General features: G+C 36.3%; 1 protein-coding gene across 1 annotated transcript in view; it reads left to right on the forward strand.

The window, feature by feature from the left end:
• MIB1 (MIB E3 ubiquitin protein ligase 1) overlaps positions 1-23,877 on the forward strand; it is a 136,364-nt gene that overhangs the window by 92,543 nt on the left and 19,944 nt on the right. The window contains exons 13-17 of the mRNA XM_054460356.2: positions 11,570-11,702; positions 16,327-16,413; positions 17,276-17,437; positions 20,110-20,291; positions 22,406-22,598. Coding sequence (XP_054316331.1) covers positions 11,570-11,702; positions 16,327-16,413; positions 17,276-17,437; positions 20,110-20,291; positions 22,406-22,598 — 757 coding nt within the window. The remainder of the gene's footprint in view (positions 1-11,569; positions 11,703-16,326; positions 16,414-17,275; positions 17,438-20,109; positions 20,292-22,405; positions 22,599-23,877) is intronic.

Here is a 23,877-nt window from a genome sequence, read left to right on the forward strand (position 1 = left end):
ATTTCTAAACAATGGATTGATCATGTTTAGAGAAATTGAATTGTAATTGCATAGTACAATAAAAACAGTTCTTCAATATGTATAAATTGGTTCTTGACTATAGTGCTTTCATTTTACATGCCCTCTTTGGAGAAAGCAAATTCAAAGATAATACAGATAATACATTAATTTCTTTTAAATATTTGGTAGTCTGTTACCAATATACCCTGCCGACTTACAGCTGTGGACCCGAATTTTGTCATTTTTCATGCTTAAATCTTACATTTTAATTAATTTTAAGTTTTAACTTCACATTTAAAGTAGAGATTTGGGTTAAGACCCTGATAAACTTGAGAAGGAAGGACAAGGGCCACTATGTTTATAGCTGTCAAAAAAGAAAGCCTTTTTAAAACAACAAAACTTTTGGTCAGAAATTCCTCTAATATTAATAGATTATACATTTATCAAAATGAGAAGAAATAGCTTATTACGTGAATGAAGCCAGCTCTTAGTATCTTATTTTTCTGTACAAATCAATGAGCCCTACTAATGAGATATACTTAAGATTAAATTGTGGAGACAGAAAATAGGTCGTGTGTATTCTTCATTCTTTTGTGCTAGTAATACTATTTTCCCTTTTGCAGTCAAATTTTAATAATGAGAATACCTAATTTAAAAATGTAAGATGTATGTTTTAAACTTAGATGATTTAAAAGGAGTTTCATGATAATTGAAATCTACTTCACTGGATCTTCTTTTCCTTCATGAAATAAAAACCTTAGGGATAGTTTATATCTATAAGTAGTAGATAACCTTTTTTTTTTGCTGTTAGTATTGCCAAAGGTCATCTGTTCATGACTAGGTTAATTTACCATATGAAGGTCATTCACGTAGAAAGAAGCAAGAGCTTCTTTTAGCTCAGTTTAATTCTCTCTTGGTGGTTTATTGCCTACCAAAAATACATACTTCTTTACATTCCATAGCATTGTATGTTCATATGGGTACATAAAGAAGTATGTACTCTGAGTAGGTATTACTAAGTTGTTAGCTGTAAAAACATGAAATATTTTATTTTCTTATTTGTTAGTGAAACATTCAGCTTACTAATGTAGAGCAATGGTAAATCATTTGCAGAGACTAATTTATCGAAGACTAAATTTTGTAACAAGTTTACCTGAAGCATGGCATTAATGGTTCCATATTCTTGGTGGACATAGACATTCCTAAACATTTGACCAGTTATCTGTTGAACTCTGTCCTGGTTTGATTCTTTTTGCAAGAGATTCATAGAATCAGTGTAGTGTTACAGAGTGTATTTCGGAAACTTAAGATCAGCCTAGTGTTTCTTCAGTCTTCAGAGTGAATTTCTTCTTTTTTTGTAGTCTGCTTCTAGATCCTACAGGTAGATAGTAATTAATTAAGTTCAATTTTTTTTTTTTTACAAACTAGATATCTTACTCAAAACCTAACAAATTAACCAGTAAGTATTTCTGATAGTGACTCTAGAAGTTGAAACAACAAGGAGAAAAACCAGGATGAGTGTGGGTGAATTGAACTTTTAAAGATTATGAATTTTTGTTAGTGTTTTATAAGGTCACAGATAAGAACTCATGATCATTTGTAAATTTGTCATTCTTTTTTCTTTATTAGTTCCTTACCTGAATTTTGCACTTTGGTGCTTCTCTTTGGGTTAAATACAAATATGGGTTGAATACAAATTCAAATAGATGTAGACATATCTAATTTTGGTGAGTTTAAGTTGTTTTGATTCTTTAATCTTTTTAGTATAAAGGATAACTGTCAGAATCGTCAACTTTTAGAAAGTATCACTTCAAAGAACTGAAAGGTTTTAGTCTATGAGCATCTGGGTTTTATTTACCTTGATAATTTAGCATGAAAAGAAATTATAGTTGGTAAGTAGCCTTCAGTTATTATGGTATTAGAAGGTTAATTTAAAACCTCAAGAAATTTTCAGATTTGGCAAAGGAGGAAAAAAAGGGCAGGGATAGTAGAATTTCTGCAGCTTGTGACAAAAAGCTAGTGCAGCTTATAGAGAGCAAATCAGAATGTAGCAGTAGATAGCCCAGCACTACAGCAGTTTCAGCAATGCAGCATTAGAATTACACCATGCACGTTCTGATTTATTTTTGTGGCCAATTATTAGTAAGCATTAAAAAGTATTTTATGATCTGCCAAGTTTCTTGGTTGACTAAACCTTGAAATAGAAGCTAATAGTTTTAGAAAATAAGTATACTTTGGAAGCAGGATGTGACTTACTAGAGATGCAAAATCATCACTTAATCTGAAACAATAATGACTAAATCTTTAATAATGTAAATGACAATAATGTATTTGTACATTTTTAAGATCAAAAGTTACTGCCATAGTATTTGAACAATATTCCTTTTTACACTACATTAGCTCTCAACTTGAACTGTGAAATTAGGCTATGGTTAGATAGAATTTAATTTAACAATGAGAACATATATTGAGTCAATAATAGGTAAGCATGCAGAAACTCATAAGTATCCTTAAAAGTACAGGCCTTATGGTGCTCTGTTACCTGTAAGCTTAGTGTCATGCAGCATTTGCAGCAGGAAGAAAGGTAGTGACCTAGAGAATCACATCAGCAGCAGCCATCTCATCTTGATTGTTCCTTCACTCTATTCGCTGATTCAGCATTTCTTTTCATGAGCCTGGTGAAGGAAGGGGATGTATCAGTGAACACAGAACCTCACCTTTTAAGATAAATTTGAAAAACAAACGAGCAAACAAAAAACAAGCTTACTTTTCCCTCTCCTCCCCTCTTCCCTTTACCAAAAAAAAAAAAAAAAAAAACCCACCAACAAAAAAACTCTAAAATTGAATCAGTGTTGGCCATTTGATTTGGAATGTCATGTAATAGTCTTGCACAGTTATGTAGGGAAAGTTAAGCAATCAAAAAAGATTGCTACAAAGGCCAAGAAAATGAACCTAGCTTGTCAGATGAAATGCTTCAGAAGAGGGGAAAAAGTTGCAGAAGTTAATTTTATAGTCTAAAAAAGACAAAAAAAACACAAAAACAAAAACAAAACAGAACCCAAAAGACACCTTACTCCCCCCAAATAACTGTAAACATTCACCCTGTTTTTCTTTGCCCTCCAGAATACATTGGGTTCTTCTTAGGAAATAGTCTGCATCTTTCTTGCTTTTAGATTTTTTTTTTTTTTTTTTTTTTTGGTTTTTAGTTTCCAGGATTAAATAGTAGATCTGTAGTGAAGCTACCTTGTCACATCCAGAGGTCAGGTCTGCAAGCGAGGTTAGGACTTCCACATAGTCACTATGAGGCTAACTTATATTCTTCCTCAGTGACCACTGGCTAAACTGTTACAGCTTTATAGGCAGCTAAGCATTTGAAACATGCACTCCCAGGCAAACAGGCTGTCTTGTGCCTCTCTCTTCCCTGACCATATTTAGTCAACCATAGCAAAAAATAGCCTCTCAGCTGTCGATTGTCGATCCAAAAGCTGAGGAAACCTCAATCTTGCTTTCTGCCTATTGATTGTTCATCCTGCGGTCCAAACACTGCTTTGCCATTTGTCCTGCCCCCCACTTTTTTTTTTTGGCGGGGGGGTAAGCACTGCCAAATAAAGCGGTCTCTCATGTTTCCACTTACATTTCCCAGATTTTCACTGAGCTTGCGCTGAGACTAGGAAAGCCTGATGCACTGTCACTATACTTAGAAGCACTGCAGAGAAAAAAGGAAAGAGGAAAAAAATTACCATGGCTAGTAGCAAGACAATCTTTAGACAGTTATAGAAAAAGTGAAGTCCCTCTGCTGCCAAAATACATTTTATAACCTGATTTTTTGATTGATAAAAAATGTTATGGATGGTGATATGTTACATAGCTAAAGGCCTGAAAGGATTTTGTAGGATTATCTTTAGAGCTAGTTGTTGCCATATACATGCTTTTAAAATTTATTGAATAGTATTTGAATGGAAAATGTATAGAAATGGTAGGTAAGACCTGTATATTGGTTGTGGAGAGACATCATTAAGGGAGAAGAAAGTAGTATGTAAATGAAATCTTGGAAATGCTACTTAAAACAATTCACTGTCAATTTCAGTTAATTTTTTTTATAATGCTTTGGTAAAAAACAGGGTCCAGTATGCTTTTAAGTAATTACACAAGTATTCAAATGCATTTTATTATGAATTCTACATTTGTATTCAAACGTGTAGTGTTTTTGCTGTCCCTTCTACATTGTCATGTTGCTCTAATTTTCTGAAGTAACTTTTAGGCATGATCATTGCACACTTTTACACAGATTGAAATAGTCATTAACCTGTCCATAACTCTGTTACACAGTATGTGACTCAGAGGTAAAAATACTTTTGTTTTAAATTTTAATAGCATATTCACAATAGATTTTGATATTGAAATTTTTTTAATCAGAGAAAAAATATTAAAACATGAAATCCAGTAAACCTGTGGAGATATAGTTTAAGATCTCACATAAAAATGCACAAGCGAAACCAGCTATACCTTTTTTAATCCAGATATGTCCTCTTAAGAAACAAGAAAAACTATTACGAGTTTTCTGAGCTTACTCACCTGCAGAAGTTTGTCCTTCACATTCTTTTTGTTTTTAGCATTTAATATCATAGCAGTTTAATTATTTTGAATGTCTATTTTAAAACAGTGACATAAGGAATACTACTTTAGATATTGGGCAATTTTAAACAGCTTTCCTAGAAATTGAAATAATTTTACTCATATTATGAGAAGATGACATGTCTCAGAGTATAAAGTAGGTTAATTTTCAGTTTTCTCAAGTACCCCATTTTGTTAATGATTTTTTTTTTTTTGTAGCAGTGAAAGTACTTATTTTTTAAGCAAACACTTACATAATGTGTTACGTGCCAGGTTCTCTTTCTAAGCCTTTTATAAATATTAACTCATTTAATTTTCATAACCCTATAAAGTAGGATTTGTGATTCTTCTTACATTTTACAGGTGAGGAAACTGAGGCACAGAAGTTAAGTAATCTGCTGAAGTCACTAGCCATTGTGGCTAGAGCCAGAATTTGAACTCACATAATTTGGTTTCAGACTGGGAGCTCCTCACCACTGTGCCACACTGCTCCTCAGATTTGTGATAATGAAATGAGTTAGGAAATTATTCCTCTTAGGAACTCAACCATGCACCAAATATATATTGCTAATATCTTTGCCTCAGTATATTCAGAAAGATGATTATTTGATTATTTGTTTATTCATTTCTTCCATTCAACAAAACTTTGAGTTCCCTATACTAGGTATACGAAGTATACCTTTTTGATCAAATGTGTTCAGTTTTATAGTAACCTGCTTTTAGCATGCCCAAAAGAACTACTGGCACTTGATAAATTTTCTTAATAAATTCCTTTTTGAATTCTGGACTAATCTACTTTACCTATTTGAGGGATTGTTTATTAATTTACCAAACATTTATTGAACACCTAATATGTGCTACAGTGCTATTCTAATGTTGTTTTGCCTTAAGTAATACTAACATGTAAGGCCTCCACAGTTTAGCTAGTAGCGTTTGGGAAAATGTTGCCCGCCTCTGAAGAAAGATTGCAAAGCATGGCAGGCCCTAAAAATTGACCCAGTGCCACTTGAATACTACATACCAATGTAGACAGCTGCTTGTCCCCTCTGCTTCTTATAACTCATTTGTTCATCATTCAGCAAACGTTGGAATACTATCATGTGCCAGGGATTATGGTAGGCACTGCTATTAGTTGTTCTGGAACTTAATGCTTCTTTGGCACTATTCACAAATGCCTGCTTAACTGGTAGTAAGATCTTACCTTTAAAACATCCATGTCCTTAACCTCTTGGAAAACAACCAAATTAGCATTAGGGAAAATATCTCTAAATCTCATATACTGTGCTCCATAGGTGAGACAGTCTATTGGCTTAACAAAATTACTGAATTCTCGAGCTGGTAATACCTTTTTCCCAGTAACTCTATGGACCTCAGTGCTTGCAGCTTAAGTCTCCTCTTAATTAACTAAAGTGCTGCAGGGAACAGCCTGCAGCTGTCCTTGTGGTTATAGTGTGTCTTCCTAAGATTGCCTGCCCCGTGGAAAGAAAGGAGACAGGCTGCTCTGAACTACTGCTATTGACATGAGAGTGAGGGGACCAGAAACTGTTTTGCTTAACTTTCCCTTAGTTTACCTTGCAGGCTAGGCCCAAAGATGACCTCTTCTCTTGAGGCCCTGTATTATTATTTTTTTTTTGAGGGGGTTGGCAATTTTTGATTAAGGTGAGAGGGCTGTAGGTCTCTGTTCAAATAATTTATGTAGCTACTTCACCCTCAAGGAGGTGAAGTATAACTTCCTGCTCCTTAAATGTGGGCTGTACCTAGTCCCTTCCTTCCTAAGAGCATAGTTTAGAGATAGGGAAATGTTTACATTGGAGAAACATGAAGAACACTACTTCAGCCAGATGATCAAGGTTAACTTCTAGAGTCATATGGCATGTTGATACTATGTACCCTTGGTGTGATGTGACTAAATGACACTTTATCTCTGTGGCCTTCTTACTAAGAACGAATAGCACAGTGTAATCATGAGAAAAGCATCAGACAAATTCCAACTGAGGAATAGTCTACAGAATATCCCATTAGTATTCTTCAAAACTGTCAGACTCATCAGAAACAAGGAAAGTCTGGGAAACTGTCACAACCAAAGGGAGCTAAGGAGAAAAGACAACTAAATGTAAAGTGGTATTCTGGAACAGAGAAAGAACATTGAATAAAACTAAGGAAATCTCAAGTGTGGACTTTGGTTAATAACAGCACTTCAACATTGGTTTATTGAAACAAATGTACCATACTATGTAAAATGTTAATAACAAGGATGAGGAGTATATGGGAACTCTGTACTAGCTTTGCAATGTTCTGTAAATCTAACATTGCTTTAAAATAGATATTTAAAAACAAAACCAAAAAGTTCACCCACTCCTGGCTAGTTGACCCTTGCATTAGTTTTGATTTGGGGCTATCTGCAGTGTTTCTCCACAGCTTAGTAAATCAAGTTGATTTTGCTATAATTGATTTCAAGAAAATATTATGTTTAGTCTCATGTTCTTTTAAAAGTGTATTAATGGCAGGGAAGTATATTTTGGAATTTTTTTAAATCAAGACTAGTCTTATTTTTAAAAGATTTATTTAAAAAGGATATGTGAAAATTGTGAAATGGTCAGATTTGTGTGGGGTGGTATAGAGAATAGAGTGGAAGGGAGACTGGGGGCCATTGGGAAGAACAGTTTAGTTTTAAAAAGGAGAAACGGCAGGACAAATTGAATGTGGACATAAGAAGAGGGGAAAAAGTCTAGAATGATTCCCTGGTTTCTGAGTAGAATGGCTGATTAAATGGTAAGAAGGGTAATCAAGATCAAGAATATAGGAGGAGGCCGGGTGCGGTGGGTCACACCTGTAATCCCAGCACTTTGGGAGGCCCAGGTGGGTGGATCACGAGGTCAGGAGTTCAAGACCGGCCTGGCCAAGATGGTGAAACCCTGTCTCTACTAAAAATACACATAAAAAATTAGCCGGGCCTGGTGTTGGGCACCTGTAATCCCAGCTACTTGGGAGGCTGAGGCAGAGAATCGCTTGAACCTGGGAGGTGGAGGTTGCAGTGAGCTGAGATTGAGCCACTACACTCCAGCCTGGGCGATGCAGCAAGACTCCATCTCAAGAAAAAAAATATCTATCTATCTATCTATCTATACATATATATACATATATCCATACATGTATACACACACACGAGGAGTATTGGGAAAGAGGAGGGGGCAAAGAGGTATTTGTACTATGTTTGAGTATACATCTATAATCTTAGAGTTGTCATAATACTATTATATTGAAGAGTTTGAGACCCTATACTGAAACATTTTTACATATATTATCTCATTTAATTTTTACAACAGCCTTATAGTTTTGTTTTTTTTTGTTTTTTTGTTTTTTTGTTTTTTTGGAGATAGTCTTGCTGTGTTCCCCAGGCTGGAGTGCAGTGGTGTGATCTTGACTCACTGCCAACTTCCACCTCCCAGGGTTCAAGTGATTCTCCTGCCTCAGCCTCCCAAGTAGCTGGGATTACAGGCATATACCACCATGCCTGGCTAATTTTTGTATTTTTTGTAGAGACGAGTTTCACCATGTTGGCCAGGCTGGTCTTGAACTCCTGTTCTCAAGTGATCCACCTGCCTCGGCCTCCCAAAGTGCTACCTGCCTTGGCCTCCCAAAGTTTCATGTTATGGGATTATAGGCTTGAGCCACCACGCCTGGCCCTTATAGGTATTTTGTAAGAGATTTCTATAACACTTTTGGTATTAGATATGAATCATGACCATTTATTTAAGTGGGATGAAGTAGCAGAGTAGATTTGTTCTGAGATGAAAACTACCTCCCTGAAAATCTGACCTTTGCATTTTAATGTTAGGATTTGAGTACTTTGTAGAAGGTTATCTGGAAGGGCCTAGGACAATTTTTGTCACTTCAATCATAGTCTGGAATTACTGTCTTTCCCTTGTTCTGACAGTTCAGTTTTATATATATAATATATCTCCTACTGAGAGGAAAAACCAAAAAGACACAAAGTAAGGAGACAGCAAAGAACCAGTAGGCTTTCAAGAATACGTATCTGTTTCTGTTTAAGTGTCTTAATAACTTTCTGAGCCATGGCCCTTTTGAGGTACTTCAGCTTCCCCTAGCTTGTTTGCTTATGACATGCAAGACCAGAAGAACAAGTAAATGATGGCTTCATCTCAACCAAAACAGCTTGTGCCAGAGGAGGAATTGCTCCCCTACCCCTTTCCTTTCTTTGAGCTGTTGGCATTGTATTAACTTTTAATGGCAAAAACTGCAATTACTTTTGCACCAACCTAATAATATGAGAATGTACTTCTGAAACTAGAATGGAAGACAGTGGGAAACATGATTCTGTTAACCAACTTCTCAGAAATATCTATTCATTGAAAGGCTTTAAAAAACTTGATGAAGTTAGTGTGAACCACACTTTATAATTTAATACTTACTGTAACATTGGTATATCTAAGAGGCTAAAAGGAATACAGGTGCAAATTAAAAATATTTCAAGGCAACAAGCCCAAATATTATCTTAGTGTTTTGATTTCAAAAACGTTTTTAGATTGGGCATGGTGGGTCATGCTTGTAATCCCAGCACTTTGGGAGGCTAAGGCAGGTGGATGGCTTAAGCTCAGGAGTTCAAGACCAGCCTGGGCTGTTACATGGTGAAACCCCGTCTCTACAAAAAATACAAAAAAAATTAGCTGGACTTGGTGGCATGTACCCATACGCTCAGCTACTCGGGAGGCTGAGGCAGGAGGATCGTTTGAGCCTGGGAGGTTGAAACTGCAGTGAACTCTGACCGTGCCACTAACTGCACTGTAGCCTGGGCAACAGAGAGAAACTTTGTCTCAGAAAAAAACAAAAAGTTGTGTTTTTTTTTTTTTTTTTTTTTGGGATGGAGTCTCTCACAGTCGCCCAGGCTGGAGTGCAGTGGCTTGATCTCTGCTCACTGCAAGCTCCGCCTCCTGGGTTCACGCCATTCTCCTAAGAACAAAAAGTTTTTAATCACGCTAATATATGTACATAGTTAAGTCAAATGTTACTACAAAACTTATAATGAAAGATAAATGTCTTCTGCTTCATCCCTCCTTACCCCTTTTTTGTTCCCACCAACAACTTGTGACTTATCCTGTAATTTCTTAATTTATCAATTATAGGCATCTAGTGATTTCTTGTTATGGAAAATGAAGATTTAAAACTAATACCCTCTGTTACTACCATTCCTTTCAACATGATTATATCACAATTTTTGTTTAAATCAATGACAAGTATTTACATTATTATTTTTACATTTTGTTTTTAATGAAACTTTTTTCACTTTTCACATGATTTAATATTTGTATCTTGTAAATTTTCCAGAACTGTTTACCCCTGTAAATTCTGTTTCTTACATGCTCAAATGTGTAGGGTAAGAGATAATGTATGGCATTAACATCATAACTATCCAAACATCAGTAGTATAATGTCGTACCAATACTTTTTTCCATTGAGAATCTCAAAGTCTGTACATATAATATCTAGTATTTTATTTTAATTTATGGAATGAGGAGGACTGAAATCCTTACTAGTGACTGAAAACAAAAACAGAAAACCTTAGTCTTATATGAAGCCCATGAATGGGATTTAGGAGTTTGTAGACTCACCCAAAATTGTATTAATAGGTAAAGATTTTGACATGCATTTCTCTGGAGGAGAGCCCATAGCTTTCCAAAGAAGACTGTTATCCCCAAACAGTGATTGTTACTCAGTTACAGCCATGGAAGGGGCTCTGTAAGCTGTGATTCTCAGTATACTTTGGGTTCATAAACCTCTTTAAAAAGTCTAATAATTAAAGCCCGGGCGCAGTGGCTCACGCCTGTAATCCCAGCACTTTAGGAGGCTGAGGCGGGTGGATCACAAGATCAGGAGATCTAGACCATCCTGGCTAACACGGTGAAACCCCGCCTCTACTAAAAATACAAAAAATTAGCCGGGCGTGGTGGCAGGCGCCTGTAGTCCCAGCTACTCGGGAGGCTGAGGCAGGAGAATGGCGTGAACCCAGGAGGCAGAGCTTGCAGTGAGCCGAGATCGTGCCACTGCACTCCAGCCTGGGCGACAGAGAGAGACTCCGTCTCAGGAAAAAAAAAAAAAAAAAAGTCTAATAAAAGTTTCCAAATGATTAAGTGTAATTTTAGAGGTTCTTCAATCCTCCACAACCCATTCTCAGACTTCTTGAACTTAGTTCTGCTTTTCGGTGGTTGGAGTTTAAATCTTTAATTCTCTTTTGTATAACTTTCTCTTTTTTGCTTTGGAAATACTTTATTACTGATTTTTAAATTTTAAATATTAAATTATAATGGCCATTTTGTGTGTTTTGCTCCAGACTTGGTTTACCACTTCTAAATGACATATGTCAAGTTTTAACTCTGCAATTGATGATAACCAGCTACACAACAATCTGTCAGCTAAGATAGTTCAGCATATATAGTGTATTAATTATCACAATTTTTCCTACTTCTAAAAATTGTTATCTGGCTGTTCTTCATTAACTCTTTCATTAATAAATACTATTGATACTGAATCTGAGAGGTTCTACAAAGCCAAAGTGGTGCCCTCATTAGGGTATATTTCTTTTCTCTTTGGTTTTTTCCTCTTAGGTTTCCTCCTTGTAGCACTTCCATTCTGTTTTGGTTCTATTTCCCAGATAGTAATAGTGTGTCTACCTCACAAAATATCAAAAAGCTAGCTGGGCATGGTGGCATGTACCTGTAGTCTCTGTCAAGGCCAGCCTGGGTAACATAGCAAGACCTCATCTCTTAAAAAAAAATTAAATGAAAGCTGCACATTTGAGATTTAGAAAAGTAGAATTTCTATTTGTCTCTAAGAGCAGTTTTTTCTTTAAAGAGGAGTATCTTCATTTGATTGCAAACGTTTCTTTTGAGTATATCAAATTATGCAAATATAGAAATAATGTGAATTTAACTTTCAGTGCAATGCGTGTTTTACTATCTAAATTACCAAGACCATGGATTGTGGATGAGAAGAAAGATGATGGTTATACTGCCTTACATCTGGCTGCCCTTAATAATCACGTAGAAGTGGCTGAACTGTTGGTACATCAGGTAAGAAAAGAGTTAAATAATTCCCTCTTTTTTTTTTTTTTAAACAATTTGGGACCATTGCCATTCATTTATTTATTGCTTTATAAATTGCCTATTAGTAGGTTCCAGTAAAACCTCATGATGATGAAAATTCAGATATAATGCATATTCTGTCTTCTGCCTAATACTTCTTAAATGCAGGATGGTGATGTGTGTGTGAGAGTGAGTCCCTCAATTCCCAGGATTTCCTCTGCACAGTCTTCCTGGATTGGTCCTGTGAAATGGGCATCAACTAACAGAGATTTCCCAGAATGGCTGCCACTGTTACGGAAGTATCATCAACCAGAGCACCAAGAACCATCTGTGTTGATACTTAAACAGTATGGCCAGTTGTCATCAGACTGCAGTTTGCAGCTAAGATCAGGGGATTTATTTCGTAACTACTGCTGACCCCTGGAATTTATGGCTCGATAGCAGTACAGACTCACCTTAGTCATTTCGTTCATCTCAGAATAGGATGACGCTACGTTTTTATGAGACTGGATTTTGGGAGGAGCCTATTTTGTAGTTTTAGGATATTTTAGTAATTTCAGCAAATTTTTCATATGCAAGCATAAGCCATATAGATGCACTGAAGTTATCAAAGAATTATCTGTGATTCCTGACTTCAAGGAATTTATAGTCTACTTAAGAAGATGAAACAGCAGAAAAATTTAGCAAATAATATATGTAATTAAATACCAAATTATAAGATATACATTCCAAAAACTACAGAAATTTAAAGAAATATATCAAAAGTTAAGCTACCTCACCCCCACTACTTTAAATCTTCGCTATTGAAATTACTGCTCTCTGTTAATTATGATAATTCCTTTTTATTCAAAAATCTAAGTGAACTTATGCCACTATCATGTTGCCTTGGTTATTGTTGCCTTATAGTAAGTCTTGAAATCAGGTAGATTAAATCCTCTTTCTTCATCTTTCTCAGGATTACTCTAATGTTCTAGATCTTTTGCATTTGCATATAATTTTTTGTTTGCTTTTGAGACTGGGTCTCACTCAGTCACCCAGGCTGGAGTACAGTGGCACAATCATGGCTCACTGCAGCTTTGACCTCCCAGGCTCAAGCAATCCTCCTGCCTCCCAAGTAGCTGGGACTGTAGGCATGTGCCACCATGCCTGGCTTTTATTTATTAATTTTTTCTGTAAGACAAGGTCTCACTATGTTGCCGAAGCTGGTCTCAAACTCCTGGGCTCAAGTGATCCTTTTGTCTCAGCCTCCCAAAGTGCCGCCATGCCTTGTCCATATAAATTTTAGAATCAGCTTATTAGTTTCTATTAAAAAGTCTGTTGGGAGTTTGATTGCTCTTGCACATATTAGATTTGTTCTTCAGTAGCTTTTTGCGGATGTTATTATAAATTGTATTTTAGCTGGATGTGGTAGCACACCCCTGTAATGCCAGCTACTTAGAAGGCTGAAGCAGGAGGATTGCTTGAGCCCAGCAGTTTGAGTTACAGTGAACTATGATTACACCACTGCATTCTGGCCTGGGCAACAGAGCGAGACCCAGTCAATCAATGAGTCACTCAATAGAATTGTTTTTACATTTCAGTTTCCAATTGCATATTGCTAGTATATATAAATACAATTTTTGTATATTTTCCATATATCCTGTGACCTTGCTTAAACTTATTCTAGTATCTTCTTTACAGATTACTTAGTATTTTCTATGTAGCAATCATACAAACCAAAAGAATAAAAAAGGCAGAAGTAGAACCACACATATGTATAAACAGCAACTCAAATTACTTAAGAAAAAAAAGAACCACACATATATAGTCAATTACTTTTTTTTTATAGAAGTGCCAAAGTAATATGGGAAAGGATTGTTACCCACAAATAGGACTAAACCAAGTAGATATCCATATACCAAAAACAAAAAAACCCAAACAAAAAAACCTTAACTTTACTTCACAACTTATCCAAAAATTAAATGGGTTATAGACCTGAACGTAAAAGCTTAAACCATAAAGCCAGCCAGGCCTGGTGACTCATGCCTGTAATCCCGGCACTTTAGGAGGCTGAGGCAGGAGAATAGCTCGAATCTAGGAGTTCGAGACCAGCCTGGGCAACATTGTGAGATCTCATCTCTACTATATATGTGTGTGTGTGTGTGTGTGTATATATATATATATATATATTTTTTTTATTAGCTGGGTGTGGTGGCATGTGCCTGTGTCCTAGGTACTTGGGAGGCTGAGATGGGAGGATCACTTGAGTCTGGGAGGTTGAGGCTTCAGAGAGCCATGATTGCGCCACTGCACTCCAGCCTGGCAACAGAGCAAGACCTTGTCTTAAAAATAAAACAAAACAAAAAACAAACACAAAAAATTAGTATTAGTATATTTTCTGACAATGAGGTGCACAAAGGTTTTTAGGAGACAGAAAGCCATAATCATAAAAGAAAAATTAATAAATAACACTTCATCAAAAACTAAACTTCTGCTCATCAAAAGATACCATTAAGAAAACGAATAGGAAAGCCACAGTAGGGAAAACATATTTGACAAAGGACTGGAATCCAGAACTCTGAAAATTTAATAATAAAAGGACTGGCTGGGTGTGGTGGCTCATGCCTGTAATCCAAGCACTTTGGGAGGCCGAGACGGGTAGATCACTTGAGGTCAGGAGTTTGATACCAGCCTGGCCAACATTGTGAAACCCCTTCTCTACTAAAAATACAAAAATTAGCTGGGCATGGTGGCACGCATCTGTAGTCCCCAGCTACTCAGGAAGCTGAAGCAGGAGAATTGCTTGAACCCAGGAAGTAGAGGTTGCAGTGAGCCAACATCATGCCACTGCATGCCAGCCTGGGTAAAGAAGGAGTGAGATACCGTCTCCAAAATAAATGAATAAATAAAAGGACAAATAACTCTATAAAAATGGTCAAAAGATTTAAACATCCACTTTACTAAAGGAGATATACAGTTAGCAAGTAGGCAAGTGAAAGCGTTATTAGTGATTAACGAAATAGAAATTATAACCACAACCAGTTACTACCAATTGCCCACTTAGAATGACTAAAATTAAAAGACCAATAAAACCAAGTATTGGTTAGGATGTGGAACAATTAGAATTTGTATACATTGCTGGTGTTTTTTTTTTTTAAAGCAGGCAGTTTGAAAAACAAATTGGTGGTTTCTTACAAAGTTTGACATATATTTACCATGTGACTCAGCTATCCCACTTCTAGGTATGTACCCAAGAGAACATAGGACACCTTTCCAAGCAAATACTTGTACTAAATGTTTGTAGCAGCTATTATTAGCCCCATACTGGAAGCGAAGCTAAATGTTCAGGTAGTGCTGGGATAAACAAATTGTGCAAATTGTGGTGCACCTATGCAATGAATACTACTTAGTGAAATGTCAATGATGGAAAAGCTCAGGAAACTTAAAGAAAATCCCCATTGTTCACATTTATGTGAGAAATAGACATGATAAAGAATTAAGCTGACACTCGGGAGGCTAAGGCGGGAGTATTCCTTAAGCCCAGGAGTTTAAGGCTGCAGTGAGCTATGTGCCACTGCACTCCAGCCTGGGTGGCAGAGTGAGACCCTATCTCAAAAAAAAAAAAAGAAAAGAAGCAGAGATCAGGTATCTTCTGACCACACTTCAAAGAAACATAATAAAAACAAATGGGAAATTCCCATCTTGAATATGACATAACATTACCAAAGTTTCAGCTCTGCATACCCCTCCCCGCCGCCAGTATCAGAGTTGTAAACAGAGGGCATGCGTGGTTCTAAGACCTAAATGAAATGATTGGTTTATCTTTTGAATCTTTAGCTCTTTTCTTGATCTCATTTTTAAAAATTTTAAAATTATGCTAGACATTTGCTAAGCATTTTTATATGTTATTTTTCTTCACATTAACCCTGTGAAATAGGTTTTAACTGTCACCATTTTGGATTTGAGGAAGTAGATGATGGAGCTTTGACCTAGGTCCCCTGACTCCCAAGTGCACTTATTTTGCTCCTCAGTCTCTTTCTTCATTAGGGTTCAGCTGTTCTCATACGGTTCTTCGGCTGCCCTAGGTTCTTGGGTAGGACTTTCTGCTTACTTTAATACATAATTTTATGTACAAATTAAGCATTGCCTTCTCACCTAAAGCAAAGTTTCTTTTCACAGAGTGAGGAAGAGCTCAAATATGCAGCAAGGGGAAGTGAACTTATTAGGTCATTAAAATAAATCTAAATCCAGTATAAAGACTCATTATTATAACTTTTCGGGAAATATTTAGAGTTCTAAGGAGTTGATTATCTCCATTGCTTTATAGTGGAGATTGAAAGAGATCTGTCTTTGAACTCTACTGTGCTTTGTCCTTTTTAACTGTTCTTGGATGGAATTACCATAATAAAAATGATTTTTAAAACTTGCTGTTTTACTTCAGAAAGTTTGTTGCCCCATCCATTTTTTTCTACTTTAACAGCAACTGTTACCATATGAGAATAACATTGCAGCAGCTGAAGGAGAAAGTAGCCAGCAGTGTTTGGTGTTATTTATTCCTTATGAGTAGTTACAGTTTTCATGTTCTTTACTGTTGTCAAATTTTAACCATTTAACATTTGTTCTTCTCGTTCAGGGTAATGCAAACCTGGATATCCAGAATGTGAACCAACAAACTGCCCTACACCTTGCTGTTGAACGACAGCATACCCAAATTGTTAGGGTAAAGTATTGACATACATTTTAGCTTATAATTACATTTTAACCATACAGATTTTTAGAACTTCCTGAAAATGGAAATGATAAGGTGTTACATGTCTCAAGCTGGCATAGTTAGATGTAAGTAAATCTAAATACAATGTGATTTGCCAAGACAGATGAGACTATATGCTTGAGATTGGCTTCTATATATAGATGGTACTTTTCTAAAGCTCTTCAGTAAGTATCGTAGAAGGGATTAGGAAAATTGTTAAAGCACCATAAGCAAAGTTTTAATAAACTTATATTTACTGCTTAAGTAATCTATTGAAATATGTCAACTGTGCATTTTTATTTAGGGGGTTGTAGTTTAGCAAACACTGTTCGTATTTATTGTTATTTGAAATTCCTCTTGATATCCTCCATGGCTTTCCTCATGACCATACATTTGGAGAAAATTGACCAAAAGAGAATGGAATCAATAATAACAGTTCCTTGTTTGTTTACATAATAGAAGAATTTTGAACATTATGATTTGGTCCTGGTGGAAGTGCTTAAAATATCTCAAGTCATACATCTAAAGTTAAAAAGAGAAATAAAGGTCTAAATATCCCTCTTTTATCATCATCTTAGAGTAGATGAGTTAAGCAACATATCGATTCTCATTTTTATTTTCTCTAATTCAATATATTTAAATAACCAGAACACATCACTCTTTGTAAGGAGCCACAGGGTTGGAGAAGAGTAGAAGGCAAAAGCATAAAAATGATTAGCTTTAGCGGTAACTTCTTCAGTAGGTCCAGGGTGTTCTCACCGTTACTTTAGATATGTTGAAGTTTCTTATGGATGTGGACACTTTGCCAAAATGAGACATCTTTCTCTTTTAGCTTTTAGTCCGTGCAGGTGCCAAGCTTGATATTCAGGATAAGGATGGGGATACTCCTTTGCATGAAGCTCTAAGGCATCACACTTTGTCTCAGCTACGTCAGCTCCAAGATATGCAAGATGTGGGGAAGGTGGATGCTGCCTGGGAGCCATCCAAAAACACGGTGAGTAAAGATCATCTTTTCATTCAGTACCAGTGGAAGAATCTTTTTATGCAAGATCTTATATTTACTGGTAATCTAATCTGTATTGGATAAAATATTTCATCAGAGCTATGTACTTAGAAACTTAGTTTATGAACTTAGTACTAGTCAATACTAACTTATTGCTCCACATTTTTACCAAAAGTTGTTCAGTTCTGTTGTTGTTGTTGTTGTTATGTGGAGTCCCACTCTGTCACCCAGGCTGGAGTGCAATGGCTTCATCTTGGCTCACTGCAACCTCCTGGGTTTAAGCCATTCTCTTGCCTCAACCTCCCAAGTAGCTGGGATTATAGGTGCCTGCCACCACACCTAGCTAATTTTTATATTTGTAGTAGAGACGGAGTTTCACCATGTTGGTCAGGCTGGTCTCGAACTCCTGACCTCAGGTGATCCACCCACCTCGGTCTCCCACAGTGCTGGGATTACAGGCCTGAGCCACCGCGCCCAGCCGTTCAGTTCTTTTTTAACATCAGCCATTCAAATAGATATGTAGTGGTATCTTATTGTGGTTTAATTTGCATTTCCCTAATGACTATTGATATTGAGCATCTTTTCATTTGTCTGTCACCATATGTGTTTTATGAAGTGTCTGCGCAAATCTTTTGTTCATTATTTTGTTATGCTGTTTGTTTTCTTACTACTGAGTTTTGAGAGTTCTTTATGTAATCGGAATACAAGTTCTTTATATGTGAATGCACATATTTTCTCCCAGTCGGTAGGAGATTTGTCTTTTCATTCTTTTTTTTTTTGAGACGGAGTCTCGCTCTGTCGCCTGCAACCTCCGCCTCCTGGGTTCAAGTGATTCTCCTGCCTCAGCCTCCCAAGTAGCTGGGACTACAGGTGCATGCCACCACACCCAGCTAATTTTTTGTATTGTTTTTAGTGGAGACGGGGTTTTTCTTTGTTAGCCAGGATGGTCTTGATCTCCTGACCTCGTGATCTGCCTGCCTCAGCCTCCCAAAAGTGCTGGGATTACAGGCATGAGCCACCACGCCCAGCCCTTTTCATTCTTCTAATAGTGATTTGGAAGAGTCAAATTTTTTAATTTTGAGGAAGTCTAATTTATCAAGTTTTTCTTTCATCATTTGTGGTTTTTTTTGTGTTCTGTCTGAGATATCTTTGCCAAACCCAAGATCACTAAGGTTTTCTTTTATGTTTTGTACTAGAAGGTTATAAAGTTTTAGCTGTTATGTTTAGGTCTATGATTCTTTTTGAGTTAATTTGTATATATTGTGTGACATATGGATCCAGGTTTATTTACTTGTGGATATCCAGTTGTTCCAGTACCATTAGTTGAAAAAGACTTTCTGTTTCTTTTCTTTTTTCTTTTTTTTGAGACAGAGTCTTGCACTGTTGCCTGGGCTGGAGTGCAATGGTGTGATCTTGGCACACTGCAGCCTCTGCCTCCTGGGGTCACGCGATTCTCCTGCCTCAGCCTCCCAAGTAACTGGCATTGCAGGCACACACCACCACACCCGGCTAATTTTTTGTATTTTTAGTAGAGACGAGGTTTCACTATGTCAGCCAGACTGGTCCTGAACTCCTGTCCTCGTGATCCATCTGCTTCAGCCTCCCAAAGTCCTGGGATTACAGGCATGAGCCACCACACTCGGCTGAAAAGACTTTCTTTTTCTACTGAATTGCCAGTATACTTTTATCCAAAATCAGTTAATTGTTTATGTGAAGGTCTCTTTCTGGATCATGTATTCTGTTCTGTTGGTCTATGTTTTTAGCTATTTGATGCCAGCCCCCAGTCTTAATTACTATCTACATAATACGTGTTGAAGTCAGGTAGTGTCAGTCCTCCAGTTTTCTTGTTTTTTTGAAGTTATTTGACTATTCTAAGTCCTTCACATTTCCATATGAATTTTAAAATCATTTTTAAGAGGGTAAAAAGGTTCTGAGACCAAAGTGTTTGAAACCTCTGCCTTATTTATGACCATGGGTAAATTCTCTTAGCTCGGTGTGCCTCTTTTTTTCTCATTTTAAAATGGGAAGAGGAGAGCACTTACCTTGATAAGGTTGTTGTAAAGATCATGGAAAGTGTGTAAAATGATACTTGATCCACTTTAGACAGTCAATAAATGTTAACAGTTATTGTGATTATTTTCACATAAGATGATGAGAAGAATCTCAGATAATATTATCAGAACCTAATTTGTCTCATTCTCCATATCTTGTCTCAATTCCTAGTCATTGGTTCTTTTCTCAGTTGTCTCTCCTGTCATTGTTTCAAGTTGGTTGCTAGCTGCTCCAGAGCCAAATTAATTAGGAAATAGAGTACTGTTTCTTCAGTATCTCAATCAGAAGTTCCACTTTTGAGTTCTATTGGGCTTAATTGATTTGTGTTATGTGTCCATCCCTGTACTAGCCATATAGGTAAGGTAGAGGTATCTGACTGGTTTGGGCCATGTTTGGTCCACCTCTGCAGCTGGAGAATGTAGGTCCACCTCTACAACTGGAGAAAGCATACTTGTGTGTATGCTTGAGAAAACCAGGGGTAGAGTGGTGGGGAGGGAACATTAGGACTAGAACTCATAAATGTCCACCACACACACATACATATATATGATGGCAAGAATTAATGGCAGATTCCTAGAGGGAAAATCATGACTCTTTTTATTTTATTGCAGTTAATAATGGGACTTGGTACCCAGGGGGCAGAGAAGAAGAGTGCAGCATCTATTGCCTGTTTCTTGGCAGCCAATGGTGCTGACCTGAGCATTCGAAATAAGAAGGGTCAATCGCCACTTGATCTCTGTCCTGATCCGAATCTCTGCAAAGCACTGGCAAAGTGTCATAAGGAAAAAGTCAGGTTTGTATTATTTATTATCATAAAACTTAATATTCTGTACAGAAAATATCATGTGGTTTCGTAATGGAGGACGTGGCTACTTGAAAATGTCTTCATCTTTGCTATTCCTGTATGTTTGTGTTGACCCTTTCTTTCCTGAAATTTTTCTTCCTTGAAAATTTTTCTGCAGGCAGCATGTCTCTTATTATATGCCATATTATTATTATTATTAAGTGCAATGCTCTATACTTAATAAGTTCCGAGAAACTTTTCTAAACTAGTCTGATCTTCTAGTACTCCCATGTGTTAGAGGGATTTATAAGAAAAAGTCTTCTAGTAAAATTGGTGTTGTTAATGTTATATGTATTTTAAATTGTATTTATTTTTTATTGTATTATTATTATTTTTTAAAAATAGGTCTCGCTGTGTTGCCCAGGTTGGGCTTAAACTCCTGGGCTCAAGCGATCCTCTTGCTTCATCCTCAGTAGCTGGGACTGTATGCATGTGCCGCTGTGCCTGGCTCTATATTTAAAATTTAAATAGAATCTTCCTAAGAGAGGCAACTTATACTCCATGAACAGGGTATATCTCACACAAACTCTATAATAAGTATAGCACCCTGCTCAGTGCCTGACAGGTGCACTCAGTAAGTATCAGTGGAGAATTGACAGAATAAACAAACGAATGCACCAGTTCCTGGTGGAGTTTTCTCTAAAGATGATCATTTCACATTTGTCTCTTTTTCTGAAGGATATGTCAGTGATTTTAATTATTATTTATGACATAACTAATTTCCTTATGAGATTTTATGGATGTACAAAAAGGTACACATCTCATTGCTTTTTTAAATCTGAACAGTGCCGTGCAACTGTTGTTGCCCTTTGTACCTGGTTCTTGTCACTGAAATTTCAGTAGCTGTTCCTTAACCTTAGTGTTCCTTGCCTCTCTTACAATTTAAGTGTAGTGACGAAATGTCATCTCTTTGGAATCTGTGCATAGAACTGTGTTATAGAGGAAATTAATATAGTGAGGTATATACATTTCTTTAAGTGTATTCTTAAGGAACATGAAATTCTATTACAAAAAGAAAATGCATCGGCCAGGCGTGGTGTCTCACACCTGTAATCTGAGCATTTTGGGAGGCCGAGGCGGGTGGATTGAGGTCAGGAGTTCAGGACCAGCCTGACTAACATGGTGAGACCCTGTCTCTACTAAAAATACAAAAATTAGCTGGGCACATGCCTATAATCCCAGCTACTTGGGAGGCTGAGGCAGGAGAATCGCTTGAACTGGGAGGCAGAGGTTGCAGCAGTGAGCCGAGATCACACCACTGTACTCCAGCCTGGGCAACAAGAGCAAAATTCTGTCTCCAAAAAAAAAAAAAAAACAAAAAATCTATAAATATAAAGATATAAGGCACTATAATTACTGCAGTAATAACTTTTAAACAATGGAGTCTAAGGTGGACCCTCTTTGTGTACATGTTGTGTATGTGTTCATGAGTTTCTGAAGATTGTGGTAGAAACAGGGCATCCCTTTTCTGTAGCTGTAGGTGGTCATATGTATTTCTCTTCCTTGTATCAATGTTTACAGATGCAGTCTATCTTTCTGTAATATAATTTTATATTCCTTAAAGATACACTTAAAAATGTCAAAACAGCAGCTGAAGTGTTAAATTTTCCAAAGTGCCCTATCTGTTGTGGACTCTGATGATGATGCTTTGTTCCGTCTTTAGTAAGGCAACTAACATGGGGCCTAGTGAGGATTTTTGTTTTATTCCTATGCCTTCCTCTGCTGGTTCTATATAGATACAACAGGTTCTGAGCAAAATTTTGTTTATGCTAAGTTTTTTTTTTTTAATTGCTGTTTTTTATTTCATTGTTAGAAGATTCACCCTTTTCCATTGGGTGAGTGAGTGTTCAGTTTGAAGTTTGAATTGTGTTAGAAGTATCTAAAGATGCAGAGATGTATATAAACACAAAAATTTAATGTTTCACATACAGATGTTAAAGCTTAATTTTTTAATATGACTGGTTTTTATGTATGCTAATGATGCTCCAGGTATATTTTTAAACATTTTTAATTAGTGAATTTGTAATAAGATAGGCTTGATTTGAAATACTTTCTTTTATTAGTGGTCAAGTGGGTTCTCGGAGTCCTTCTATGATTAGTAATGATTCTGAAACCTTAGAAGAGTGTATGGTGTGCTCAGATATGAAGAGAGATACTCTTTTTGGTCCATGTGGACATATTGCTACCTGTTCTTTATGTTCTCCACGAGTCAAGAAATGCCTCATCTGTAAAGAACAGGTTCAATCCAGGACAAAGGTAAGATATATTTAATATAGTATTTTGTCATTTTATGAAGTTCTTTGAGACTAGAATTAATGATAAATAAGATTAAATGACATCATGTGTCTGTGTAATTTTGCTCTTCCAAACAATGATTTAAATATAGGAATATATAATTTCTGCATTTATCAAGAGATTAGAATTTCTTAATTTATTGCTGGTTTACAGTCTTGCTTATTAATGTACTGATTTGCTAAGTTAATTATTATTTGAGTTTATTGATACACCATTTTTACTCTCAAATTTTTTTAGCTCTTAATGTGTTTCCTTCCTTATATCTAAAGTATGGTAAAGTTAAAATTACCATTTTGCTTTCAAAGCTCCCTATAACCTAAGGATACATTTACTTCCACTTTGGATTGTAGTTACTTATATGTTGCACTTTTTTTTGAGTCCAAATCTGTTTTACATTCATGTTTGTAAAATAATTCATTTTTTTGGTAGAATGTCACACATTCTAGATTTGATTGTTTTATCGTGGTGTTGTTTAACTTGCTATCTTCTGTTTCCTGTAAGCTGGAAGTTAGATGTAATAGTTTGATCAGGGTCAGCTTAACATTTTTGGCAAGAAAGCTTCACAGTTGGTGCCACACACTTTACATTATGTCCCATCTGGAGGCAAATAAAGTCTTGTCTCCCTGTAATTAGTGATGGCCAAAATCTATATCTACTCTGAACTTTTTCTCTCTCTTGACTCCTTTTGCTTTTTAAGAAGTATAGTTCTTTTCTGAGTTTTATTGTTTTCCATGTAACTTAGTGCTTTATTATAACTATACCAGATTACTAATTTTGGTTTACTGAAATAATTTATTTTTTAGTTTTTCAATACTCAAATGTGTGTGTGTATTGCGTATAAAGTGAAATTTGAGTTTCTTACAAATGTTTCTCTCAAGGTGAATAGTTTAAACCAAAGAGTATGTTGGTTTTGAAGTAAAAACTCATGGAGTTTATACTCTTTTTCCATTCCCTTCTTTTTATAATCTTTATTTCTGTCTTGCTATTTATTTTTTCTTAAGCTATTCATTAACCATCATTAATAAGAAAGGAGCTGTTAGTAATTAGCATAATGAATTAGCTGGCAGGGACTTAAAAAGGTGTTGCCTTGCCACTGCTTCTTCTACTTTCAACCTTCTAAGCCTGGATGGTTTTTAATGATCCAAATTAATGTATCTTTCGTAGAATTTTTGGCACAGGAAAAAGCACAAGGAAGTTATTTTTGATAGGAATACTGGAGTGCTTGTATGTATGTAGCTGC

Source organism: Pongo pygmaeus, chromosome 17 (assembly GCF_028885625.2).
Source record: "Pongo pygmaeus isolate AG05252 chromosome 17, NHGRI_mPonPyg2-v2.0_pri, whole genome shotgun sequence".
Lineage (NCBI taxonomy): Eukaryota > Metazoa > Chordata > Mammalia > Primates > Hominidae > Pongo > Pongo pygmaeus.